The 23,967-nt window shown below is 41.1% G+C and overlaps 1 protein-coding gene across 3 annotated transcripts in view; it reads left to right on the top strand.

Annotated features, from left to right (window-relative positions):
* Positions 1-23,967, top strand: part of NPNT (nephronectin) — a 148,222-nt gene that overhangs the window by 18,172 nt on the left and 106,083 nt on the right. For all 3 annotated transcript variants that reach the window (XM_077476670.1, XM_077476673.1, XM_077476671.1), the window contains exon 2: positions 15,716-15,816. In XM_077476670.1, coding sequence (XP_077332796.1) covers positions 15,716-15,816 — 101 coding nt within the window. The remainder of the gene's footprint in view (positions 1-15,715; positions 15,817-23,967) is intronic.

Consider the following 23,967-nt stretch of genomic DNA (forward strand, 5'->3'; position numbering starts at 1 on the left):
GATTGTGTTGATGGAGGAATTGAAGGGTTGTAGAAAAGAAAATTCATCTATGGCCCGGCTTTGTTTTCCTGCTAGGTGTGAGACCTCCAGGCTTGAAATGTTACAGGAAGGGTAGTACTTCAAAGCTGCAGGAGGCAAGGAAGGTTCTTGCCATTTGAGGCTGCGTTCACACTATTGCAAATTGGATGCAGGTTTCCCTGCATCTAATTCGCATGTCAGGAGATTGTGACTGGCTCTCTATTTCACACATCTCCGGCGCGACTCAGGTGGAATCCATTTCAGGTCCAAATTCAGCCAAAAATTGGGACTGAAATCATACCTGAAACAGTGAATGAGGATGCACCGGACCCCTGCTGTGAGCCACCCCATGCTGCAGTGTGAACCCAACCTGAGTCAAGTAGGTCATTTCACAGATTTTATAATAAGGATTAAGACGCATTGACTGTGCCAGGAGACTGCAGGCCATGCTGCTGGAAATAAGTAAAATACGTAAATGTATTTGTTCAGAGGGTTCAGGAACAAGTACAAATGTATTGCTTATAGTGTAAATGCTGTTATACAATAAAGTATATCTAAAGACACAACTTTCCTTTTAGTTTTGGATAAAACAGGGAAAGATTAGAACCTCTGTCAGTTTTTATTGCTTTCTGGGCTTTTTTTTTTTTTTAGAGAGATTGCAACTCACTTTCTATTCTAGGGACAACATTTTACTAAACAGAAGGTGACGGCCCATTTAGACTTCTGCCCTGTGGTAACTAACCTGTAAGACCCCCATCAGATCCTGTCCTCCAGATCCAGACATATGGTGGTCCTATTTTCTATCTGTCTGGTGGATCAGATTGGTTGAAAACAGACAGGCGGTCCTTTTTCACCCGATCTCCCCATAGAGGAGAGTGGGACTGTGTCCGCTCTGCACAGTGAGTGGAGATGGACCTGTCATCCGCCTGCTGAGCAGGGATCAGTGGAGCGATTCTCCACACTGAGCAAGCGGAGTCCATCCAACAGAGGTGCCTGTGTGAAAGGGGCCTAATGCACATTACACTTTTACTTCAGTGCCAGTATGTTTCAGTGGGCTGCCTTAATTCAGTGCACTGATATGAGGTGTGTTAACACACATGCCTTCATCCACTGCAAAAAATGTCAATGGACCCAGAGGAAAAATCTGCAGCAGGGGAAAGACAACAATTAACACTCCTCTACTTGCTTGTGTTTGTATTGCTGTTGGAGAGTTTCTCTCACTTCCTGTCTGGGGAAAAGGTTGTCCCAAGACAGTGAAAAGGGGAAATCTCTCTAATAGAACCCTCGTCGGGTTTTGCATCTATCTGTGGCTCCAACCCTTGCACACTCCATGCTATACACCTTAGAGAAGCCTTGTCACCTTTCCTGTTCAGGTCAAGTGACAGAAACTGTGTAAAGTCCACCTGCTAGCACTCTTACCTCTCCAGCTCTCTCCCATTGTTCCTTCATCACAGCTGCCACCAAAATAACTAGTGTCAGCTAATGTTGGTGCTTACAGGAAGATGTTATGTCACCCCTTCCATCATGTTATAGTGTTCAGGTAGAAGGTAAAATGCTTCCAGCAGTTTGTAGCACCAACCACACAAGAACAACGTTGGAAGTTTTGAAGAGGAGAGTGTAAACTGGTTGTTGGGCAGCAAAGATGACAGCGACTGTTTAAAAAAGACCCTTTTTGAACATTTACAATGCTTCCTTTAAATAAAATGTTTAGCAGAGAGTATTAGGAGCTTAGTTGTTGTGTGATGCCAATAAGAAAATGCATGGAGTACAGTACAAATAATGAATGTATGTGAAGACAAGAGTCATTGAGATCTAAGTGACTGTGTAAGATAAGAACTGCAGGTCATGTTAAGACAAGTAGCACAAAAAGTACTAGAAGTGGCGGCAGGATGGAATGCAGGTCCGGCTGTGAAATGTTTTGGTGCATGACTCATACAGCAGCACTGAAGATTGCTGGGTGCTGATAAAATTCTAAATCTGAAAAAAAGATACAGTAACAATTATAAGATATATGAGATTGTGAGATTGTTTAAGATCAATGTATTTCGAATGATGCATTTTAACATGCAATCGCCAATAAGCCTTCATTGTTCTGCTTAATGCCCCTTTTACGCAGATAGACCCGATCGGACCATCCTTTGCCCTCTATGGAGCGGTGGGTGTCAATGGACATGTGTCCGTTGACACCCGCCGACATCCAATCCTATGCGCAAAGCAGATAGGGAAATCGTTCCCCATCCATCTGGCAGATCGGATCAGATGACAGTCAGATGTAAACAGACAGACGGTCCCTTTACATCCAACCGCCCATAGAGGAAAGCGGGTTGTGTCTGTGTCCATTCTGCATAAGTGAAGTGGACACGGACCTGTCATCCGCCTGCTCAGTGGATTATTGTAGTATGCCCCCATTGACAAATATCCAGAATATAGACTGCTTGCATACTGGGCAGTGGTGGTCTCTCATAAGGGGTGCAGGGGTGCCGCCCCCTAACCCATGAGTCCGGCCCCTAATCTATATGCAGGGTGCCGGTCGCATGGATTTCAGTGGGGTGTTTTTTTTTTGTTTTTTGTTTTTTTTTATTTTTAGGCTCTAATTGTGTGACATTAGCAAATTAATATTAACTAATGTCTTCCTTCTTCTCCTCTTGGCCAATCAGGAAGTGGGTCCTCAGACCCGATTGGCCCGGGAGTCCTGAAACCCAATTGGCTGGAAGGAGAAGCAACCACCGGGACTCAGGAGGGGATGCAGGGGGGAAACTGCGACCTGGATGGGGTAAGTGCAGGGCGGATGGACGAGTGCGCTATCAAGCGGGGGATCGATCAAGCAATGGGGGGGTTGTTTGCCACCCCCCCAAAAAAAATTCAGCATCAGCAGCCACTGGTACTGATCCTTACCAAACAGGAAAATGGGTAAAGCTACTGTATGGTACTATTCCCTTGAAGAATGGCTAGTCCTTTTATCTTTACTGAAGTCTTCTGCTATGGCCAACTTGTCAAATATACTGACAGATATGCTGCCACTGCCTTTTCCAAAAAGAAGCATTACTTTGGAAAGGGATAAAGGAAACATCATTGTGTCATAGCTAAAAACCAGGCCAGGGAAGAGTTTTATTTTTTGAATTGTATTCTTCCATAAACGTTCACCAGAAGATGGAAAAAACGAAAAACATTTTGAACTAAGTTCTCCGGTAAATGTTAATGACAACGGTAATAATAATACTAAACATTGCAATGTGAACTATTACTGCTTCTGGCATAGAGCAGATGTAAATATTCAGAGGTCAGTTTGTCTATCATTGATGTTTGTGAATACTGGGACAGCTTAGGCTTTAGTTTGTTTAGCTAGAAGTTCATAGTTTCTTAATAGATTTCCAATAATAGCCTTCAACTTGGATCTCAGCCTAATTGGTTTCCAGAGGAAAAAAAAACTATAATATGGTGAATAAAGTCTTTGGGATTAAGGCTGTCAAATTTAGATGTCTTTTACCGACTTTTGCTTTGTTTAATTTTTAATGAACTCTTTGTGTAAAACCTTACTTTGTAGAGTATATACATACTTTTTCAAAGTTTTGTGTAGCTTGCTATTTTGGCAGTCAATTTTGTGCAATAGATTTTTCCAGGTAAATCCCATGTCAAATTTCACATCAGGCTCAGTTCCCTTCTACCATCAAGCAAACAAACTGTAGAAATGATGGCTGGATGCTGATTAGAAACTTTTTATGTAGCACAAAGTTCATACACCAGCAAGGGCTATAGGAAAAGGGGTGACAGCAGAGGACCACAAAATGTATTACCAGCACACTGAAGATGAAGACGGGACATTGACTTGTCCCCATAAGAAACAATGTTTCCAAGCTAACAAGGATCTCTTCCTCAAGCGACACTGACAAGAAAAAGGTCCATAGTGGCCTCGAACATCAATTTTTTATGGGTGATAAATAATTGCTGTGACTTCATTTTTGGTTATGGTGTACTTCTGATATCATATTATTTGGACTTTTTGATATTGCAGCTCCATCCATAATTTCACCTTAGCGCTGATTAAACAGTTTATGGTCTTATGGCGTACACTGGATTATTTTTATTAATGCCCTGCCCTGGAGGAGCCCAAGCCCTCCCTTTACTGCCACTAGTTGTAACTTTACAATGGCGCAAAAGACTAAGACAATATATATCCCTGAATATTGAATAAAAGTGCTAAAAAGTAAATGCAAGCAATGACAACGCAAGTCCACAATCTAAGTGATTGTATATAGAATCCACTTTGAAGAAGGAGCGCGGCCGTCGCATCGATCACGGTCTGTACGCCACAATACCGGTGACATCATCGCCCATCGCCTGGATACCAGCTTGCGCTTCAAGCCTCGTGTTGATGAACAATCCACCTCAGCTGGCAGAGATCCCTCTTGCAGTGCAGGAGAAAACAACACCGCACCTATCCACAGGAGGACGAGGGACTGACTGAACTGATGATGAACAGAACCCCCCCACACTGTTTGGGATAGTACATTGCCTGTTTTTTTATCTACTGAAATGTGAGTTGCCATTTCACCAGTTTTATCTCATATTAAAAATTTTCACCCAGAGGCGCCTCTTCTTCCTTTTTTTGTTGTTAACTCTTAGTTTTAGTACAGAGTGACCTGAACAGTGTAGTGTAGAGACTAGCTCCAAAGCAAAGCTGTTCTTTGTTTCCCCTGCATTTGGTCATGGGAGCTGATATTGTATGACCAAAAGCAAGAAGACGGGGAATGTTGCTTTGCTCTGTGCCTGCCCAGTGCATCTTGTCTGTGCAGCTCTTCTCTGGAGTATGATACCAGTAAATTTGACCATGCTCTATTTTAAAAGCAGGTGTAGCAGAGCATAAGTTAGAAGGGTGGGGGAAGCAAGGTAGCTCCAAGGCCCAAAATTATACTGGGCCCCAGGCATCATTAGCTACACCATTAAATATCCGTCACCATATGTTTTAAGAACAAAATTTGTCCCAGTTGTAAATTTATGAAGCATAGATTAAAGCCTATTCAATCGTCTCACGTACATCTGTGGATCAGACTAAAGCCTGGTACACACTAGTAGTTTTTGTCAGCTCCGGTCAGAGCCGCTGTACTAATGATCCAACGCTAGTACAGCAATCTCCCTCCCCTCCCCGCTGAGCTGTTGTGATGATGGGGACGGCCCCCCCTGCCAGAACATTGTTTTTCCAGCATGCTTTTTTACAGAAGCCGGTCAAACGGTCAACTTCTGTCGGACCAGCTGGTATACACACGGCCGAATGTCGGACAGTTTTTATTGAACCAGCCAATGTCGGCTGACATTCGGTCCCTGTGTACAGGGCTTAAGTGTCAGCAGGTGTTCAAGGAAAGTTCAAGAAAAGTTGAATGCTTGCCAGACAATCATGATTTAAGGCACAGAACTTGCTCCGATGAGTGCCAGTAGATTGGTTATTATCCCCCATGAGTGTAGAATGTTTACTACGTAAAGTGGAACTACACTTCATCTTGGCACCACAAACCAAAAATGCTATTTAATTCATCTTTAATATTCAAAGAAAACTCACCAATCCATCTGTGTCTCCATGCTTTATTTTGTGGAGAAAAAAAACCCTCTAGCGTTTCTGGCTGTGGCCATCTTAACCACTTAAGGACTGAGCCTCTTTCTGTTTACGTTAAAAACAGTTTTTTTTTTTTTGCTAGAAAATTACTTAGAACCCCAAACATTGTACATTTTTTTTCCTAACACCCTAGAGAATAAAATGGCGGTCATTGCAGTACTTTCTGTCACACCGTATTTGCGCAGCAGTCTTGCAAGCGCACTTTTTTGGAAAAAATCCACTTTTTTGAATTGAAAAATAAGACAACAGTAAAGTTAGCCCAATTTTTTTATATTGCGAAAGATAATGTTACGCAAAGTAAATTGATACCCTACATGTCTCGCTTCAAAATTGCTCCCACTCGTGGAATGGCGACAAACTTTTACCCTTAAAAATCCCCATAGGCGACATTTAAAAAATTCTACAGGTTGTATGTTTTGAGTTGGAGGCCTAGGCTAGAATTTTGGCCATCGCTCTACAGATCACGGCGATACCTCATGTGTGTGTTTTGAACACCGGTTTCATATATTTTTACACTGCTCTTTAAAAAAAAAAAAAAAAAAAAAAAATTTGTGTCACTTTTATTCCTGTTACAAGGAATATAAACATCCCTTGTAATAGAAAAAAGCATGACAGGACCTCTTAATTATGAGATCTGGGGTCAAAAAGACCTACAAAATCATATTTACACAAAATGAAATAAAATAAAGAAAGAATTTTTGGCATTTGAATAAATAAATAAATGGCCCTTTAAGAGCTATGGGTGAAAGTGACATGCTGCCCTGCAATGGTATGGACATGGGCTATTTTCCCCCTCACTTCCCCTTCATACCCAGGAAGGAGAAGCAGTCGAGTCATTCTGATCGCCTCCGCCACTACGCCACGGTAAGTGGCGGAGGGTAACTGAGAGCCCCTCTCCCACTGCCGATTTAAAAGTGATCTCGTGGCGAGTCTGATGCAGAGACCACTATTATCGGAACCTGGACCGCCCGCTAAAAAAGAGGATAACTGGGTTATGACAGCTAGCTGCTGCCATAAAAAAACAACAATATTCCTCTTCAAAGTGAGGACGTATATCAGTGTGTGGCGGTTCGGAAGTAAGGGCAGATAGTGCATGTAGCATTTGCTTCCTGGAATCCATCTGCCCTTGCATGCTGAGGCTTGCAAGCAGGAGAAGGTGTGCTTATCTGAGAAAGCTCCTCCTCCCCTACTGAAGACCCCTGGGATCTATGACATCCTTTGCCAAGGCATGAAACCAGCAAGTACCTGAAGAAATAAAAAAAAATTAAATTAAAACAAACAAATGTGATATACTTTGCTATCCATTTACTAATGCTAGCAGCATGAGGATTAAACATAGTCAATGTTCATTGAGAGAGTGAAGTCCTGCTTTAACAGTTGTACAATGAATATGCATGTATGATGCTGAGTGATAATTGCAAGCATTACGGATACATATCGAGATTCTGTTCAGTGCTGACCCAAAATACGTACAGGAACAGAAAGTGGTGGTGGGTTTTATTTAACTATTACAGGTATTTATATAGCACTAAGTGTGTCTGAGACACATTTTAGTGCCCCCCCCCACCCCCAAACTGCTCCCCCTTATGCTCCTGTTCTGGGACAATAGTAACGTTTTATATGGGTGTATGAGTGTGGGTCCCAGAGAACACATATTAAAAGCCTGAGAGAGTTGTATCCCTTCCCTGCTCATCCAAACATTTCTGGCTATAGATGAACATTAAACCTAAGCCAACAATCGAATAACTGCTGATCTTTCATACACCACCATAAAAGCTGGACAGTGAGGAACAGAGAAGGTGGCGGATGGAAACAGTAGAAAGTGAAGATTATTTTTTATTTTTTCATTGCTTTTACTGGCCCTCTCTGCCCCGAAGTGCTCCTTAACTACCATGTGGGTTGCTGGGGTAGTAGTTAAGCCCTTGCCTGTAATGTTACAGAAACTCGGGTGGTAGAATTCTCAGTGCTTGCCTTCTAATGTTTTCATTGATTTTTCTTACTTTGTGTAAATATGTGTCAATTCTTACTGACTTATCCCAGTGCAGTAGTGTACATCATAATGTCATGATGTTATCTGAACACGTTCCTTGCACATTCTGCTTTCAGACAAGCTAAAAATCCCCAGGCTGTGCTGGAGAAACCCACAATTAAGTATTAGAATTCCTTTTGGTGAAGTTAACTGTATCCTCTGAGTATCAGTCATGTTGCTAAAGGTTAAATACTCTCTGCCATTGTTCAACTGGCAGAGTGTAGACTCTATTAGACTTCCAAAGTACAATGCCTAACACAACATAATCTCTATCTCTGTATCTATTTTCATTTAAAACCACTACTTGGCAAAGAAATCTGTAAATTCCAGCCATTAAGATTATTACATTTTTCAAGTATAAAAAAAATACTAATACCACAATGCCAAGTGCAATTATGTCTGGCTTCAAACAGCTTAATGGTCCTTCTAAAGAAATCCGATTCCCTTTACTTTGCTGACATTCCTAAACATATTTGGATGACAGCAAAGACATAAACTCCACGGATGAACATAAAGAGCAATATATAGCAATGCCATGAACTTTGCTTGTAGTAACCAGGTAGTTGTTTAGTTGTAGTAAACACCAACAAATTGTAGCTCATTGCTTTCCATCACATTCCTTCTGAGTGGCGATGAGCCTGTAGAGACATTGAGCCAGGGCAACAAGTTGACCTGCTGTTATTTTATCAGAGATGGCCTTGGGGATATTTCCATTAAGATTTTACAAATGGAGTGAGCTATTTATAAATGGAATGGCAATGTAGATATGTGAACTAGTAACTGAACACACTGAAGCACAACAAGCTAGAAGCCGAGTAAACGAAAGTGCAATTCCTAGACATTCAATGCTCTAAAATTTGCAATTAGAAACCTTATCAAATTCTGGGATGTTCACTTTAAAAATGAGCGAACATGAAAAGCTGACCTGATCACTAAATATAAACGTATTGGAAAATGTGTATTAGTTGGGCACAGAAAAATACAAATTAATAAATTAATTCAAGACACTAAAAATATGAAAATTTGACTATGCATTTAGAAAGTGTTAGCAGAAGCTCTCGACTAATGTTTCAAACTCTTCTGTAAGCTGAATGAGAGCACCTCATATTGACTAGCTTCAAAACAATATATATCACTTCTTTTTTTTTTTTGTGTGTATTTTTTATTTTATTTTGTTATTTAAGCTTATTTTTTAGGGAGTGCAGCAAATTCAGTATGTAGGGGATGCAGTTATTTTGGGCTTTGTAAGACAAATCAGAATGGCTAGGCCAGCCCATAAACCAAGCTCAGAACGGAGTCACTGGCAGTATCTGGACTCGAAGAACTAATAAAGTATGCGCCTCTTAGTACTCTGATTTACTAAGAAATCATTAATCCAAGATTGATCCATAACTTCCAATGACAGTCACCTCAAAAACACGCCTGACATTCCCATTTTTTTTTATAGGGTTCTTAACTTGACTGAATAAGGCATGGGTCTTCAAACTACGGCCCTCCAGTTGTTCAGGAACTACGATTCCCATCATGCCTAGTCAAGACTGTGAATGGCAGAGTTTTACAGTGCCTCATGGGTTGTGTAGTTTCGCAACAGCTGGAGGGCCGTAGTTTGAGGATCCCTGGAATAAGGTATCCAGTAAGTTTGAGTGAAGGTGGATTTATTTTTTATTTTTTTTAACATTGTTTTTGCTAGTCATTTTCTTTCATTAAGTCGGTCTTTCTAACCAGAAAACCAGAAGCTCTATAATTGTAATTTTTTTTTGTGCATCATCCTGAGTGCAGAGATTTATATCTGTTATCTAGTGTACTGTACAAAAATAGAGGGGGAATTTTGTGGGACTTTAAATGAGGGTATGCCATAAGTATACATGGCGTACCCTCATTTAAAGTCCCACAAAATTCCCCCTTTCTATCTACCAAATTAGGGATGGAGGCCACCATGTGTTTCATATAGTGTGTGAGAGGTCACGTCCATTCACTGTATACTATACAATAATGTATTCGATGCATTCTGTATTTGTCAAATCCCTCAAGAAAACAGGTGTATCAGATTGAATAGCTGTGAGTAAACCCAGACATAGACTCTTCAAAACTCTGCTGGTTCACTGGGAACCAGCCAAGATTTGAACCATGGGCTTCCCTCACTATGAGGATTGAGGAGGTGAAAGTGGAAATCTCCTTACTCCACCAGGATATGTTACACCTGTGGGAGAGAGTGGGTGAGTCAGAGCAACATATGGGATGCATGGAGCAAGCCCTCCCGCCCCTGGATGAGTCGAAGGATCAGGCACGCCGCCTCATCGCCCAGCTCCAGCAGAAACGGGACAATTTGGAGAATTGTTCAAGGCGGAACAATCTTTGCTTCATAGGCCTCCCAGAAGGAGAAGAGGGCAACAATCCTACCGCTTTCCTGGAAGACCTCATCACCGCCTATGGCAGGGAGGCCTTCTTGCAACCGTTTGTTGTGGAACAAGCTCACTAGATACCTGCAAAAAAGAACACCTCAAGGAGCACCTCCACGTGTCTTTATTGCCAAGTTTCTTAACTACAGGGATTGTAATGCTATCCTGCACCTAGCTAGGGAGAAGGGTACTATTCCCCCTGCATAATCATCAGGTTTTTGCATTCCTCGACTTTTCAGAGGAGGTTCACCGAGATCAAGCAGCGACTGCGAGTTCGCCACCTGAAGTATGCCATGCTATTCCCTGCTTGTCTCCGTGTGGTTGTGAGAATCACTTCCATTTATTTGCAGAACCGGGAGCTGCCGTCGACTGGCTCGATTGATTAAATCAAGCTTGAGCCGTGAGTACTGTGCAGGCACCTGCTGTGAATTTCCCCTACCTACCTGTATGCTACTGCCCAGGACCGCTGTTCCTCAGTTTTTAGTTACATAGGGGCAATGGACCTGTGTTTTTTTCATTGATGATGCATATGCTACTCTTCCGTTGTTCCAGTGCACCCCACATGTCAATACTTTTGGGCAGTTCATTAACCAGGTTGCAACGTCTTTCACAAATGGAAAGATACTATGCTCATTAACAGTTGGTGGGCATGGAACAGCTCTGGGGTTGGATTTACATCTCACTTGCCTACCATGGGCGATAGCCCCTCCGGCACCTGATTGCACGCAGTGCTTGTCAGAGGATTTTTGCCCCCCTTCTGGGACGTTCACTTTACAAGATTGATACCCCATCTGGTGACCCTGAAGCCTCGGACACTGAGCTGGCACTTACCTTGGGATCTTATGTTTTTTGTTCTCAGTTTTGGGACGTATGCTTGCACAAGTTGGAGTATGTGTAGAGCTGGGAGGGTTGGGATGTTATTTTTTTTCTTCTTAGCTGGTGCACGTTTTCCATAACTGTGTTATATCTGACCATACATGTGCTGCTACTTACTTTTAAGTTGAAGTTTCTCATGTGGAATCTATGTGGTCTATGCGATAAACTGAAACGCACTGCTCTGTTCTTTCTAAAGACACAACATGAAGACCTTATAGTTCTGCTCGAGACCCACGTGGAGGGGTCCATATAGCGGGTGCTGCTTCTTCCCTGGATTGAGTGGGCATTCCATGCCACGTACACAGCCTACTACAGGGGTGTCTCTGTGCTCGTGGCCAAATCAGTGTCCTTTGAACTTCGGACAGTGGTGTCAGACCCCCAGGGCAGGTATATTTTCTTACTCGCCAAGATATCGGCGGTTTGTTAATAATATTAGCATGGTATGTTTCTCCACATTATAATTCCACTATCCTCAGCCAGTATTTTTCATTTATGGCCAGGTATCCATCTATACCAAATCCATGTCTGGACCAAATGTCCGTATCCTCTCCTATGCCAGACCGTGACAACAGTTCAATTGCCTGATGACTAGTTTTAACTTGGATACCTGGCGACACTTGCACCCCACCCATTGGGCCTATTCCTGCTTCTCTGGCTCACACTCAACAATGTCTCGTATAGACTTTATATGGCTATCCTGTGCTTTAATCCCTAGGTTGCGGGATTTGGCCCCTGAATACTATCAGGCCATTCCCTGTATTGGATAGAACTATCCTCATATACTGCACCACCATTCCTGAACTGGAGATTGAATCCATTCTAGCTAACTATTCTATCTGGTAGTGACAGGTTGACCATATAGTGGACAATTTTCTTTAATAACAACATAGATAGGCCTCTCCCCTAATGATCTGGGAAACCTATAAGAAACATTTCAGACTATTGCTTACTGAATCCATCTCTAGGTTCAAACGAAATTCTAAAGCTGACTATGTCCGAGGACCGATACGTCTCCTGGCTGTCACCTGACTCCTTGGCACAATTGAAACTGCAGACCAGTGTGGTGAACCAGCTGTGTCAGGAAGGGGCTAAACATAATTCAAGCAAACAAAAGTTCTTTGAGCAGGGCGAGCACCCGGATAAACTACTGGCCTATCTGGTGCATCTGGACTCCAGACTCCCAGTGGTAATTACCTTACACTCAGACACAGTAGAGGAACATCATCGGCCCCCGCGGCTATCACCAGGGAATTTGTGGACTTCTTCCAGGAAGTCTACACGTCTAAAGTGCTTTATCCCCCACTGGATCTCCCTAAACTAACTGCTGAACAGGTGGATATGTTAGAGGCCCCGATCTCAAGAGGATGACATTACCTTTGCTCTAGCCCAGTTTTCAAAGGTTAAAGCTCCTGGCTCCGATGGTCTGCCCATTGAATTCTATGTCCATTTTTCTGATGTCCTGGTTCCCTAGGATTCTGGCCCTTTATCAGTCTATATTCAAAGCCGCAACCCTTCCTAGGAAGAGATCATAGTCCTTATCCCCAAACCGGGTAAGGCCCCCCATTTCCCGGAATCTTACAGGCCTATTTCCCTACTACAATCAGATATCAAAATTTTGGCTAAAATTCTGGCTAGGGTGGTAGCAAATGGCTGGACATCTGACGCCTTCCTGCTTTTAAGGAGAGCGCGGCAGGGTTGCCCCATTTTTCCCCTCCTATATGCACTGGCTGTAGAACCCCTAGCGATAGCCCTTAGGGAACACCCCGATGTTAGAGGGTTAGCATCTGGCTCCGTGGTGGAAAAGGTGGGGCTATATGCAGATGACGTGATCCTTTACCTGACTGACTCTGGCCCCTCCCTTTCAACTGTGTTACAGATCAGACAATTCCGGTAGATTATCAGGCCTTAAATTTAATTGGGACAAGTCCCAGATTCTCCCCATGGACATGTTTCCCCCATCAGAAGACCAGGCTAACATGCCCTTACTCAGAGTCAGCACTTTCAAACAATTGGGTGCCCAGGTCTCTAGGGATGTAGCCGACTATATCTCACTGAATGTAGAGCCTCTTCTCCTGCTGATTAAAGCTAAAACACAGACGTGGGCCAAATTGCCGTTGGGAGTTATGGGCTGCTTGTGCCTAGTCAAAATGATACTTTTACCTAAAATTCGCTATGTACTATGGCACTCCCTGGTCTGCATTCCACTTAGATACTTTAAAACTATGGATACTTTATTACAATACTTCATCTGGGGACCCAGTAGACACAAACTATCAGATCCCTACTTCCCTAGGGAGCCTTTCATTTCTGGTCTTTGGATCCTATTACCTGGCGGCACAGCTCTCGCATTTTTATCATATTGATAAGACTGACAAGTGTAGATACCTTGCCTTGGCATGTCACTCAGCGGACGAATTCCACACCCATTTTGTGATCTGCTGTGCGGCCTGCATGGCTCATCGGAGCTCCCAAACCGCTATCGCCTTTTATTTCAACAGAAGCAGATCTGGGATCTGGCAATGTCCAAGATGGGAACTACTGGGCTTCATATTAATACTCCCCTGTGGTATAACAAACTTCTCCCAGAACTCCTTCAGATGCCTGATTCTACTGTATGGATATCTAGAGGAGTTTACTGTCCCACGTTCTCATAAATGGAGCACTTAAAACCTTTGATCAATTAAAGGCAGAATTTAACCTCCCCAACTATATGTTCTTCCGCTTTCTCCAGGTACGCCATGCCCTCTATACCCAGTTCACGGGCTCCTTCCCCAACCTACCTTACCTGGATGCACTTGACTTGACATATTTTGTAGTAATGAACCACGTCAACTCAGATCTATTTTTTACAACATGCTCATTACTCCAGCTGCCACTAAACTTGCCTACACTGTTAAGACTAAATGGGTTGCTGATGTTGGGGAGTTGGATGATGAGGACTGGGGCCAGATTCTAGAGACTTGCACCTTTGTATCCCCTAAATTGCCGGATAGGCTTATGCCAGTCTATATAACACATAGGGCATACTTTACTCCATGGCGTTTAGCCAAATTCTGTCCTTCGCATAGTTCCATGTGTCCCAGATGTTTGCTATCAGGTTACACATTTGGCCACCTCATCTAGCACTGTCTCCGCATTCGAGGATACTGGTCACAGATTGTCCAATTCCTACATGATCAGATAGACTCACCTGTGTCCCTTGATCCAAAGCAAGGCCTGTTGGGAATTTTTCCTGACACTGATATAGATAAACACACTTAGATTCCTGCATGAAACCTTGTTTGTAGCTAGAAAAATTATAGCTCGCAATTGGATCCAGGCCGCAGCTCCTACAGTGGCTGCCTGGATTGCTGAAATTTAATAATACCCTTCCATACAAATAGATTATTTACACTAATAGAGGGTGCCCAGGCAAATACAATAAAGTCTGGGACAGATGGCTCCAGTCCTCGTCAACCTGTGTCTCCTGAATCTGCAATATGTACTATCAGCTGATAATAACTGGCCTTATGTGGCTCCTGTGAATTATATGCCATACAATCATATAAATCTTATCATATGGTCTATATTGTACCTTGGAAGCACTCATCACCAGTATGTTTGTTTTTATTTTTTTTGGTTTATTTCTTTATGTATGCATATATTTGTTTTTTCTTTATTGGGTTATGTCTCTTTGATATGTCTTGAAATGCGTGAATACCCTGTATACTTTTGCATACAACTCAAACTTTTGTTTCCAAAAAAAAAAAGAATTTGTTAACCTACAATTAAAAAAATACATTAACATGATAATGCTTATGTAAGATTTAAATAAATGGGTTTATAACTAAATAATGAATACTTTGGATACAGAGCAAAAAATGAAAGAGATGTGTTACAAATACACTATGTGATACCTAATATATCTGAACGTAATTTTGAATAGTTTTGGAGAGGTAAGCTGTACTCATATTCTTTAGATGCCTTTCACATGGGCATTCTGTCAATCTTTCGACCCGTGATTTAGGCTGGGTTCACACTGCTGCGGGGGGGAGATCCGGATGTGATTCGCACCGCACTGCAGTGCAAATCACATCCGATCTCCGTAGCGATGCGAGTTCAGCCATACAGATAGTATGGCTGAATTTGCATCGCTCCCGCAGCAAACTCGCACGGGACCCTTTTTTTGGTCCGCAGCAGAATCGGATTGCATGGGTGTTCACACCATGCGATCCGATTCCTGTGCGAGTGTGCAGATCGCACTGCGATATGCGGATGGATCTGGGGGTGTCATTAACATTTCATTGACACTCCCAGCCGTTCGCATAGGGCAGTGTGAACTGCCGGCGGGAGGCATGCGATGCGGGAAAACGCCGCGGATTCGCGGCGTTCCCGCATCGCTGTGGTGTGAACCCGGCCTTAGATGGATCAAGAAAAGACTGCAGTGCATCCCTATGGGCAGCCAAATGTAACATACAAGTTGCATGGGTCTGTTTTTCCTCCATTACAGGATAGAATGGAAAGGATTTTGAAAATACACATTTTGTGTTTCTGTTCTGATCTGACTCAGCGGGGGATCTGTCAATAGATAGAGGCTTCTTTTTGAAAGGGGCCTTGGGATGTTACTATGTTGTAATTGTATTGTAACTGTACTCTCTGCCCTCATGTTGTAAAGCGTCGTGCAAACTGTTGGCGCTATAAAAAATCCTGTATAATAATATAAGGTATAAATTACCCTAGCTTGTGGGTATGATATTCTGCCTCAGTAGAAGACAACTCGTAATAATGTCCTATCTGTTTGCACAGGTGGCCCACGCAGGTTGCATCTTCGACAGGACTTTGTCGGTACGGTAACAGGATTGACTGCTGTTGGGGGTGGGCTCGGCAATCCTGGGGACATTGTACACGTAAGTATTTTCATCGCTGGGGCTTTATGCCATGTAAGAGGGGCTTTTTATATTTCTAATAAAAGCTTCAATACATTATAGCAAGGCTTATTTAACTTGGGCTTTTGCACGTGCAGACGTTTTAAGATGACTCACTGACCAATATTGATTTTGGAAAGATGCTTTAGCAGTCCAGCTCTGAAGTATAATGGTTGTGCAGCCATAAATACTGAGAAGGTTTATTTTACAAGACAATTCCCAACACAGAAGCTTCCCATAGTATTATAGCTTTATGTGTATGGAAATGCCTTTTTAAGTAGCCTTGCTTAGTACTTATGCGCAAGTTTTGTGATGGAACTTTGAGGGAACCATGCCCATTCTAAAGGATCACTAAACCTGAAATGTAAGGTGGCTGACATACAAAGGTGCAGGCAACATTCACAATTGTACATTTAAATTGTGCATTCCTCTACAAATATTTCAAATATTTGACATTGTGTTTACATGTATTATCCAGCTTAGTGAGGGTTATTGTTTGATGCAACCTTTTTATTTCAGAGAAAACTGAGCTGTCAGGAAGTCTTTAGTATGCACAGAAGAGTATATTCACAAACACTCAAAGTATTTTAAACATCTTTCTGTCCATATAACCTTTACATATACATGTATGAATGCTGTCTGCAGCTTGTCTATATTGTGGCATCTTACATTCTAGGTTTAATGGTCCTTTAACACCTCTGTTGCTGAAGGGTATGTGGAGTCAGCCAGTTAATCCTTTGTGACATCCAGATTGCTCTAGACAGTTCAGTGGATTTTGGTTGAATGACATTTTCTTATCCCTTTTGTTGAATTTAAGGTTGAGGGATATAGACAGGTCAGCATTTGACAGGTTCTAATATTTTAAGATAATACAATCTTAATATGAGGTCTTTGACAGATTTGACAATGTGTTGTGTTTTCTTTTTTTCTTTTACTTATTTATATGTAAGCAGTAATGTTCTCTGCAGTGTTGGCATATTGGCCAATTATTGCACAGGGTTTTCTGATATGTTGGTTTTTATTGCCAAAACATGCTTCCTTGTAGTTCTCAGCACAATACATTAAGTGCCAGAACTGAAAAAAAAATTTCCCCCTAAACTCAACTGCTTGTGGTAACCTGACCCTTAGGATACTCCTCACCCCTAAAGCCTAAATGAATCCTTGCCTAACACATAGCCCCAAACCTCAAACGTATCCCTTAACCCGACTGTAACACTCATCCTAACCTTAACCCTTAACGTTAACCTTTAACACAGACTGAACCTTCAAACGTATATAGCCTTATATTAACACCTAACCTACACATAACCCTTGACACTAAATTAATCCCTTTAAAATCATACTTGTCTTGTTTTTATCTCTTATATTGATCCACCCTTTGCCAAAATTGGTGCTCAAAACTTTGGTCTCTGCACCAAAAATAAACAAAGCTGAGGTGCCAGTGGCAAAACCAACTGATTCAGATTTTCCTGGTGTAAGGATGTGGCATAGACTTTATTAACTCATTATCATGCTATTTTGTTTTAATTTCTTTCAATATATAAATAAGAGTGTTATAAATCCATACCACTTCACAGTTATACTAACCGTTATGCACACTGATCACTGTAGAAATGCTTGTTTTAATGCACAGCGTGGTAGTTGAATATGTTTTGTAATGTAGCTTTGTTAGATTTCTAGTAATGCTCTCACTAATGTTCATAACATATCTTGAAAGTTAAACCACTACCAATGCAATAAAGTAAAGCATACCAATGTTGTAAATAAACACAATATTTACATTTTAAAAAATGGTGTAAAAGTTATAAAACTTACCTAATAATAAATTTGTTCAAAACAGACCATAAAAACCTAAAGATCCATCAAAATGATTAAAGTATCTTTGAAAACAGCTCCATTTTATTTAGTAACAGCTTATAAGTTGAAGCCCAACTCCAGGCTTACTCTTTAATCAACCACCTCTTCAGCTGATGGCCCTCGCTGGCTATATCTTTTTTTTTTTTTCTATAATAAGTTTTTATTCAAAGTAAAATAAAGCAACATGGAAAGTTGTCCACAGACATGTAAAATACAGGACAACATCCAAACTAACATCCAAACTGAAACAATGCCATGAAGAATCGGACACAATTTAGTCTCGATGTATGATGACAAGAATGTCTGTGGTGTCAAAACCCCCAGGTGTGTAAGAAGCCACGACCATTTGCAGAATGAGAGACCGAAACTAAATTAAAGACAAAATAAAACATTAAATAGGGGCAGTTAGGGTTAGCTGTCAACTGTACAAAGCCAGAACCTGCAAGGTAACCCCAACTAACTTTTAAAAGTCTACAAAGTAAGATGCCAGGCAAACCTTCCCTGCCTTGAACACCCAGCTGCTGACGGCTTCTCGCTAGCTATATCTTATGCTAATTTTTGTTTTTACACTTTTTGCATGTTCTAAAATCTTCAGACTGGTAACATGAATCCTGATGAAGAAAGTCATGTAGAGGGCACCTGTAGAGGGTAGATGGTATGACCAAGACATCATGCATGTTTCAGGAGCTGGAGAATTTTAAAACAAAAACTAGGAAATGTAAAAAAAATTATAATTTTAATGCAGAGCTCAGTATTAATTATAAGCCAAGCTAAAAGCAAGTTGACAACTTCCAACACAAAATCAAACAATTGGGTTGATTTACTAAAGGCAAAAAGATGGTGCAAATTTCAGTTGCGCCAGAGCTTAGTAAATGAGTAAAATCTCTGCTGGCTTCCGTCATCCAGTCATGTGCAAGCAAAAATTTGCTGTTTTTTCATTTTCCTTGCACGTGATTACTCTTTGCAAAGTGACCTCATTTACTAAGCTCTGGAGCAACTGCACTTTGCAAAGTGCACAGTCTACTTGCCTTTAGTAAATCAACCACAATACTTCACTTGCTTCTTTTTGTCTTAACTTTTGTACAAAAAAACAAAAAACCTTAGAGTGACTTTAGTGGTAGTAGGAGATTATTCTAGACTGATAGAAAATTGACTGTAAACTTGAAAATGATTGTGCATGTTATCTGCAGCAAGAGGTGTAAGGTTTAATATGTAAAGCACCAGACGGTGTATTTGGTGATATCCCTTAATTTCTGTGTTGAGGGGGGGGGGGGTAAAGAGGGGCATTAGTGGCAGTAGTGAGGCAATTCAAAATTCCCATGTGCAAATGTGAATTCATACACAATGAAAAATGAATGCCCTCCTAATACAGAGCCCTATTCACAAATCCATCACACCGAGGTAAAACCAGAACTGTACATTCCTAACTGTTGAATCTCTCTTCACTATAAAAGTCATATCACAATTCATTGACTTCTATTTATGCCTGACAAAGTTCAGAATTAGATCAGCTCTCCAAATGAATGGTGTGAAATCCTTCTCAGCAAGAGGCATTTCATTTAGAGGTCAGCTCTCTGTAAACTTATAAACAAACCAGTATAAAATAACCATTTTGACGCAATAAAGCTTAAAATTTCACTTGCTGATTTATTTAAAACTGAAATGTAATGCTGCAAAACATGCAGGTATTAAAGTCAAAGCAGGAAATACATTCCCCTAAATATACATACAAACCGGAATATTTAACTGCTTGACCTGAGCATTAACCATACATAAGATAGGGGAAATTAGATGCATTTGAACATATCCAGTTTAACTCCAGGCAAACAGCTAAATAAACAATTGAAATAATACATATATAGAAGATGATTTACCTGTCAAATAATTTTTATCTCGGTATGTCCAGTGCTGTCTGGCAGGGCAGAAGACCTGATTTTTCTCTGCTGCAGTTAAGTATTACTTAGGCCCCTCTCACACTTCGCTTGGCAGGAACGTGGGTTCCTGCTAGTGATTTAAAAAGTGTTATTCACACGTGGAATCGCATTTCACGTACAGGGCAGCCGCTCCCCAATGCTCATTTTGTTGCGCCAAAGAAGTGAATTTTGGCCTCTGAGCCAGGTGTAATTTTACATACACGTTTTGGTGTGACTTGGAATTGCAAGCAGAATCGCAGAGATTTTGCCCGTGATTCCAAATCGCTTATATGTGAAGGGAGCCTTACACGTTTTGTCCCTTCCCGAACCTGGGACTGGACAGTGAAATAAGAAACGGAACACTGATGTGCGAATCTCTCTGTCTCTGCTCTCTCCTATTATCAGCATTTTCCTTGTCAGTCATGAGCACTGCCATACAACTGATAGGATCCCTGTGCTGTCTAAATTTTAAAATGTTACATAATTAAAAAAAAAAAAAAAAAAACCCCTTCAGTCCTTTAATACTCAGGTCCTAACACATATTTCGAATGCTCTGGATTAGGTTTAGTTTTACAGGAGATTTATCATTCCACTATGTTAAATAAAAATCATATTTATGAGATAACCTGTTAGTCACTGACCTGGAATAAGTATGCAGATCTAGAAAGGACAGAAGTATGCATCCTTGTTCAGGGTCAGCAACTTTGACTAGAGGGTCTTCATGACAACCAGGCAACGAGCATTTTTTATGAGTCGGCAATGGAAGTTTCCATACTTCTCTTATGATCGCTTTCCTTTTAACAGCTTGCATACCTAGGAGCCATTGATGGCATTTTGCTGTAGCTTACTTCATGTCTTGACACGTGTGTTACACTTGTAAGCTGTAAATTTACTTTGCATCACATTTAATGAAATAAATATTTACTTAGAAACTCAATTTGATAAAGACTGCCTGGTGCTTCAGGGGTTTGAAATGTTTCCTACATGTGCAGGAAAATATTATTCTAACCTGTTGCCTGTAGCACGCCCCTGGAATACGTATTGCATACGATATAGTTTCATTGCACAAAGATGAACTGAAGATTAAATTCATTATTTGAAACTTTTTTTGGCCAAAAATAGCTTGTTGAATTGGAAGCCAGCTGACACGATACATGACACAGCATGTATAACACAGAGGAGAGCTGTGTGCTGTAGACCGCTCTTGGCTGTGTATAATATGCAGATACGGTAACTAACCTTTTATTGCTAATCATAAATAATAGACATTTGAAAACACTTCTTTAGCCAAACTTTGCAGATTTTACCTTACCAATTGCGTTTTACGATCTACCGATCTTCCACAAGTGAAATGGGAACAGTTGAATATTCAAACTCCTCATGGGAGCATGCTCCAATAACTGTATGGTAAACAAAAACTCATAATTGGGTTAATTGTGCATGAATTATTTTTGCACACTCACGTTGTTCTTTGCAGTATTGATGGCAATGACTTCTGCTCTGATGTGTATATTTTAGGCGTGTACTGTAGTATATGCTTTAAATATGCATATATTAGACACAAAGGAGGCTTACAGGAAAAAAGGTGGTGGGACAAGGGGCGTGCTGTCCTAGGTCCCCCAATTTTGCTTGGAAAAATAAACCAAATAAAGCATTTATTGCCAATGTCAAAAACATTTTTTTTCTACTGGGCCACTCTGCTGAATAACAAAAGTCCAATTTTGGATTGCCTTGTGTGATAGTTTTATGTCATGATTTATTCAAGCTTCTGTTTGGTTTAATAGAGTTTATTGGTCATTGTAACCACATATAGATGTAAGACAAGTACAAGTGGCTGTGATATCTAACCATGCTCAGTGTTTATCAAGGGCACAGCTATGTCTGGGACATGTCACACAGTATGAGCCAGAATCACATAATAACCCCTAAGCACAGAAGGTGTGGGCACTGCTAGAGGGGCTTTGCTTGCTGCATGTGGCTGCTGGCTTATCACAATTGCTTTTGTTGCATACTTTTATTAAAGTGCTTTTGCTGCTTTGAAGTGCAAATTAGTTACTGTGCACATTTCATTCTTTCGCACTTTCACTTTAAATTCTACGTTATTAAAATGAATGGCATAGCACTGCTTGCACTGAGTTATATTTCAGAATGAATATTAGTCAAAATAAGATTGTTTTTTGATATTGTGATTGAAATGTTAACAACTCTGTACAATACAGCTGGTAAGTGTATGTATTATTTTTAAATGTACAGTGGTTTTGTAACATGTCAGATTCTTAATAAATTTGAGCTTCCAATGTCTTCTCCAAAACTGAATCCATCATAGTGAAAAATCCACTAGAGGGTGTGTAATGTGGAAATACTATATCACCTGCCCGCTAGATTCCCAGTTGGAATATGTGGAGAACTGATGGCGGGTAATCCCCAGCCATAGATAGTGGGTAATCTAGAAGATCATAGACAGCTTCATAAACCAGTCAAGGTATTCAGCTAGCCTTACCACAATCAAAATGTGTGTGTGTCTGTCCATTTAAAAAGGATTGCCCTTTCTTTTTTTTACATAGCTGCAATATTCAGAAACACCTTGACATGCATGCTCTGGGGTGTCCCAGGGTCACAAACTTTAAAGAAATCCCAACCTGCAAGCCAAGTCAAGACCTGTGACTTAAGCCTAGTACACACAATTGGATTTTCCACGGACAAAGTGCCAGACGTTTGTCCGAAGGGTGTGTGCCGTGAACTTGTCTTGCATACAAACGGTACACAATTGTCAGCCAATAAACACAAATGTGCTGTACTACGTGGAATTTCAGCTCTTGAGTGCCACCCTCTGGGCACCTTCTGCTAATGTTGTGTTTGGTGACCATTGATTCCGAGCATACGTGTTTGTACTTTGAACTTTTGTGTGACAGACTTGTGTACACATGAGATGAAAATCTGACAACAGACCGTTTTGTCTGCTGAAAATTTACTAGCCTGCCACCCAACATTTGTTGCCAGAAAGTTGGACAACAATTGTCTAATGGAGCATACTAATGGTTGGATTTTAGGCAAACAGACTGTCATCACACAATTCCTGGACGAATATCCGATTGTGTGTATGAGGCTTTAGAGTTCCAGGGTTATACTAACTATGCTTAAAAACACTGCCTTGCCCCTCCTAACAAATATACCAGGGATACTGAGATAAAATTCAGTGCCTTATTCATGTCATCTCTTTTCCGCAGCACCTATAAGCAACAATTTTCAAGGATAAAATATGCAAAATCTGATGAGCACCTTGAAAATTCCTTGAGAATTGCTACTACCATCCATTGAACCAGCTATTGATGTGTGTGTTTTAGAATAAAAAAAAATACAAAAAAATGAGGTTTTATTACTCCTATAGGTGACCTTTTCTGTTCATCAGATATCCTTGTTAGTGTATTTTATGTTTGGCCCAAGACAATTCCTCTTCGTCCAATGTGGCCCAGGAAGGTCAAAAGGTTGGACACCCCTGATATACATGAACTATACTACCGTATATGGACTGGAGTCTTTATTCAACCTTACCAACTAATGAAACTACCTTGGAACTCAAACTTGCAATTGTCATGAAAAACAGACCTTTATTTAAATATTCAAAAATGATTTAATCTGGACTACATTATTGGAGGACTGTTGATCTTTTGGTCAGAATATGCTCTTTCATAAAAAAAAATATAATATTAAACGATATATTTTACCTGCACTCTGCTAATCGGTTTGTTCTATACTCAGCATCTTCTCCTTTGACAGCCTTTCAAGTGAAGAAAATACAGTTGTGTTTAACTGCTTGTTGGCTTGCTTGATGGCCTCTCATGTCAAATTTATTTACCCAAAATTCATACAACTTTCACACATTTCTTTACAATAGGATTCAATTAGAAAAATATGCAAATCTTTGATAAATTTACCCCTAACAGTTCTTTGTAAAATGATCCTGGAATATAATATGATATAATATTAACATATTTAGGAAAATATAACACCTTAAGGCTGGGTTCACACTGCTGCGGGGGGAGATCCGGATGTGATTCGCACCGCAAATCACATCCGATCTCCGTAGCGCTGCGAGTTCAGCCATACAGATAGTATGGCTGAACTCGCAGCGGTCCCGCAGCAAACTCGCACGGGACCCTTTTTTTCGTCCGCAACAGAATCGGATCGCATGGGCGTTCACACCATGCGATCCGATTCTTGTGTGAGTCGGCAGATCGCACTGCGATATGCGATCGGATCTGGGGGTGTCATTAACATATCATTGACACTCCCAGCCGTTCGCATAGGGCAGTGTGAACTGCCGGCGGGAGTCGTGCGATGCGGGAAAACGCCGCGGATTCGC

The sequence above is a fragment of the Lithobates pipiens genome, unplaced genomic scaffold (genome assembly GCF_037356315.1).
Source record: "Lithobates pipiens isolate NorthernLeopardFrog02 unplaced genomic scaffold, aLitPip1_a1.2 Scaffold_13, whole genome shotgun sequence".
NCBI classification, from domain to species: Eukaryota; Metazoa; Chordata; class Amphibia; order Anura; family Ranidae; genus Lithobates; species Lithobates pipiens.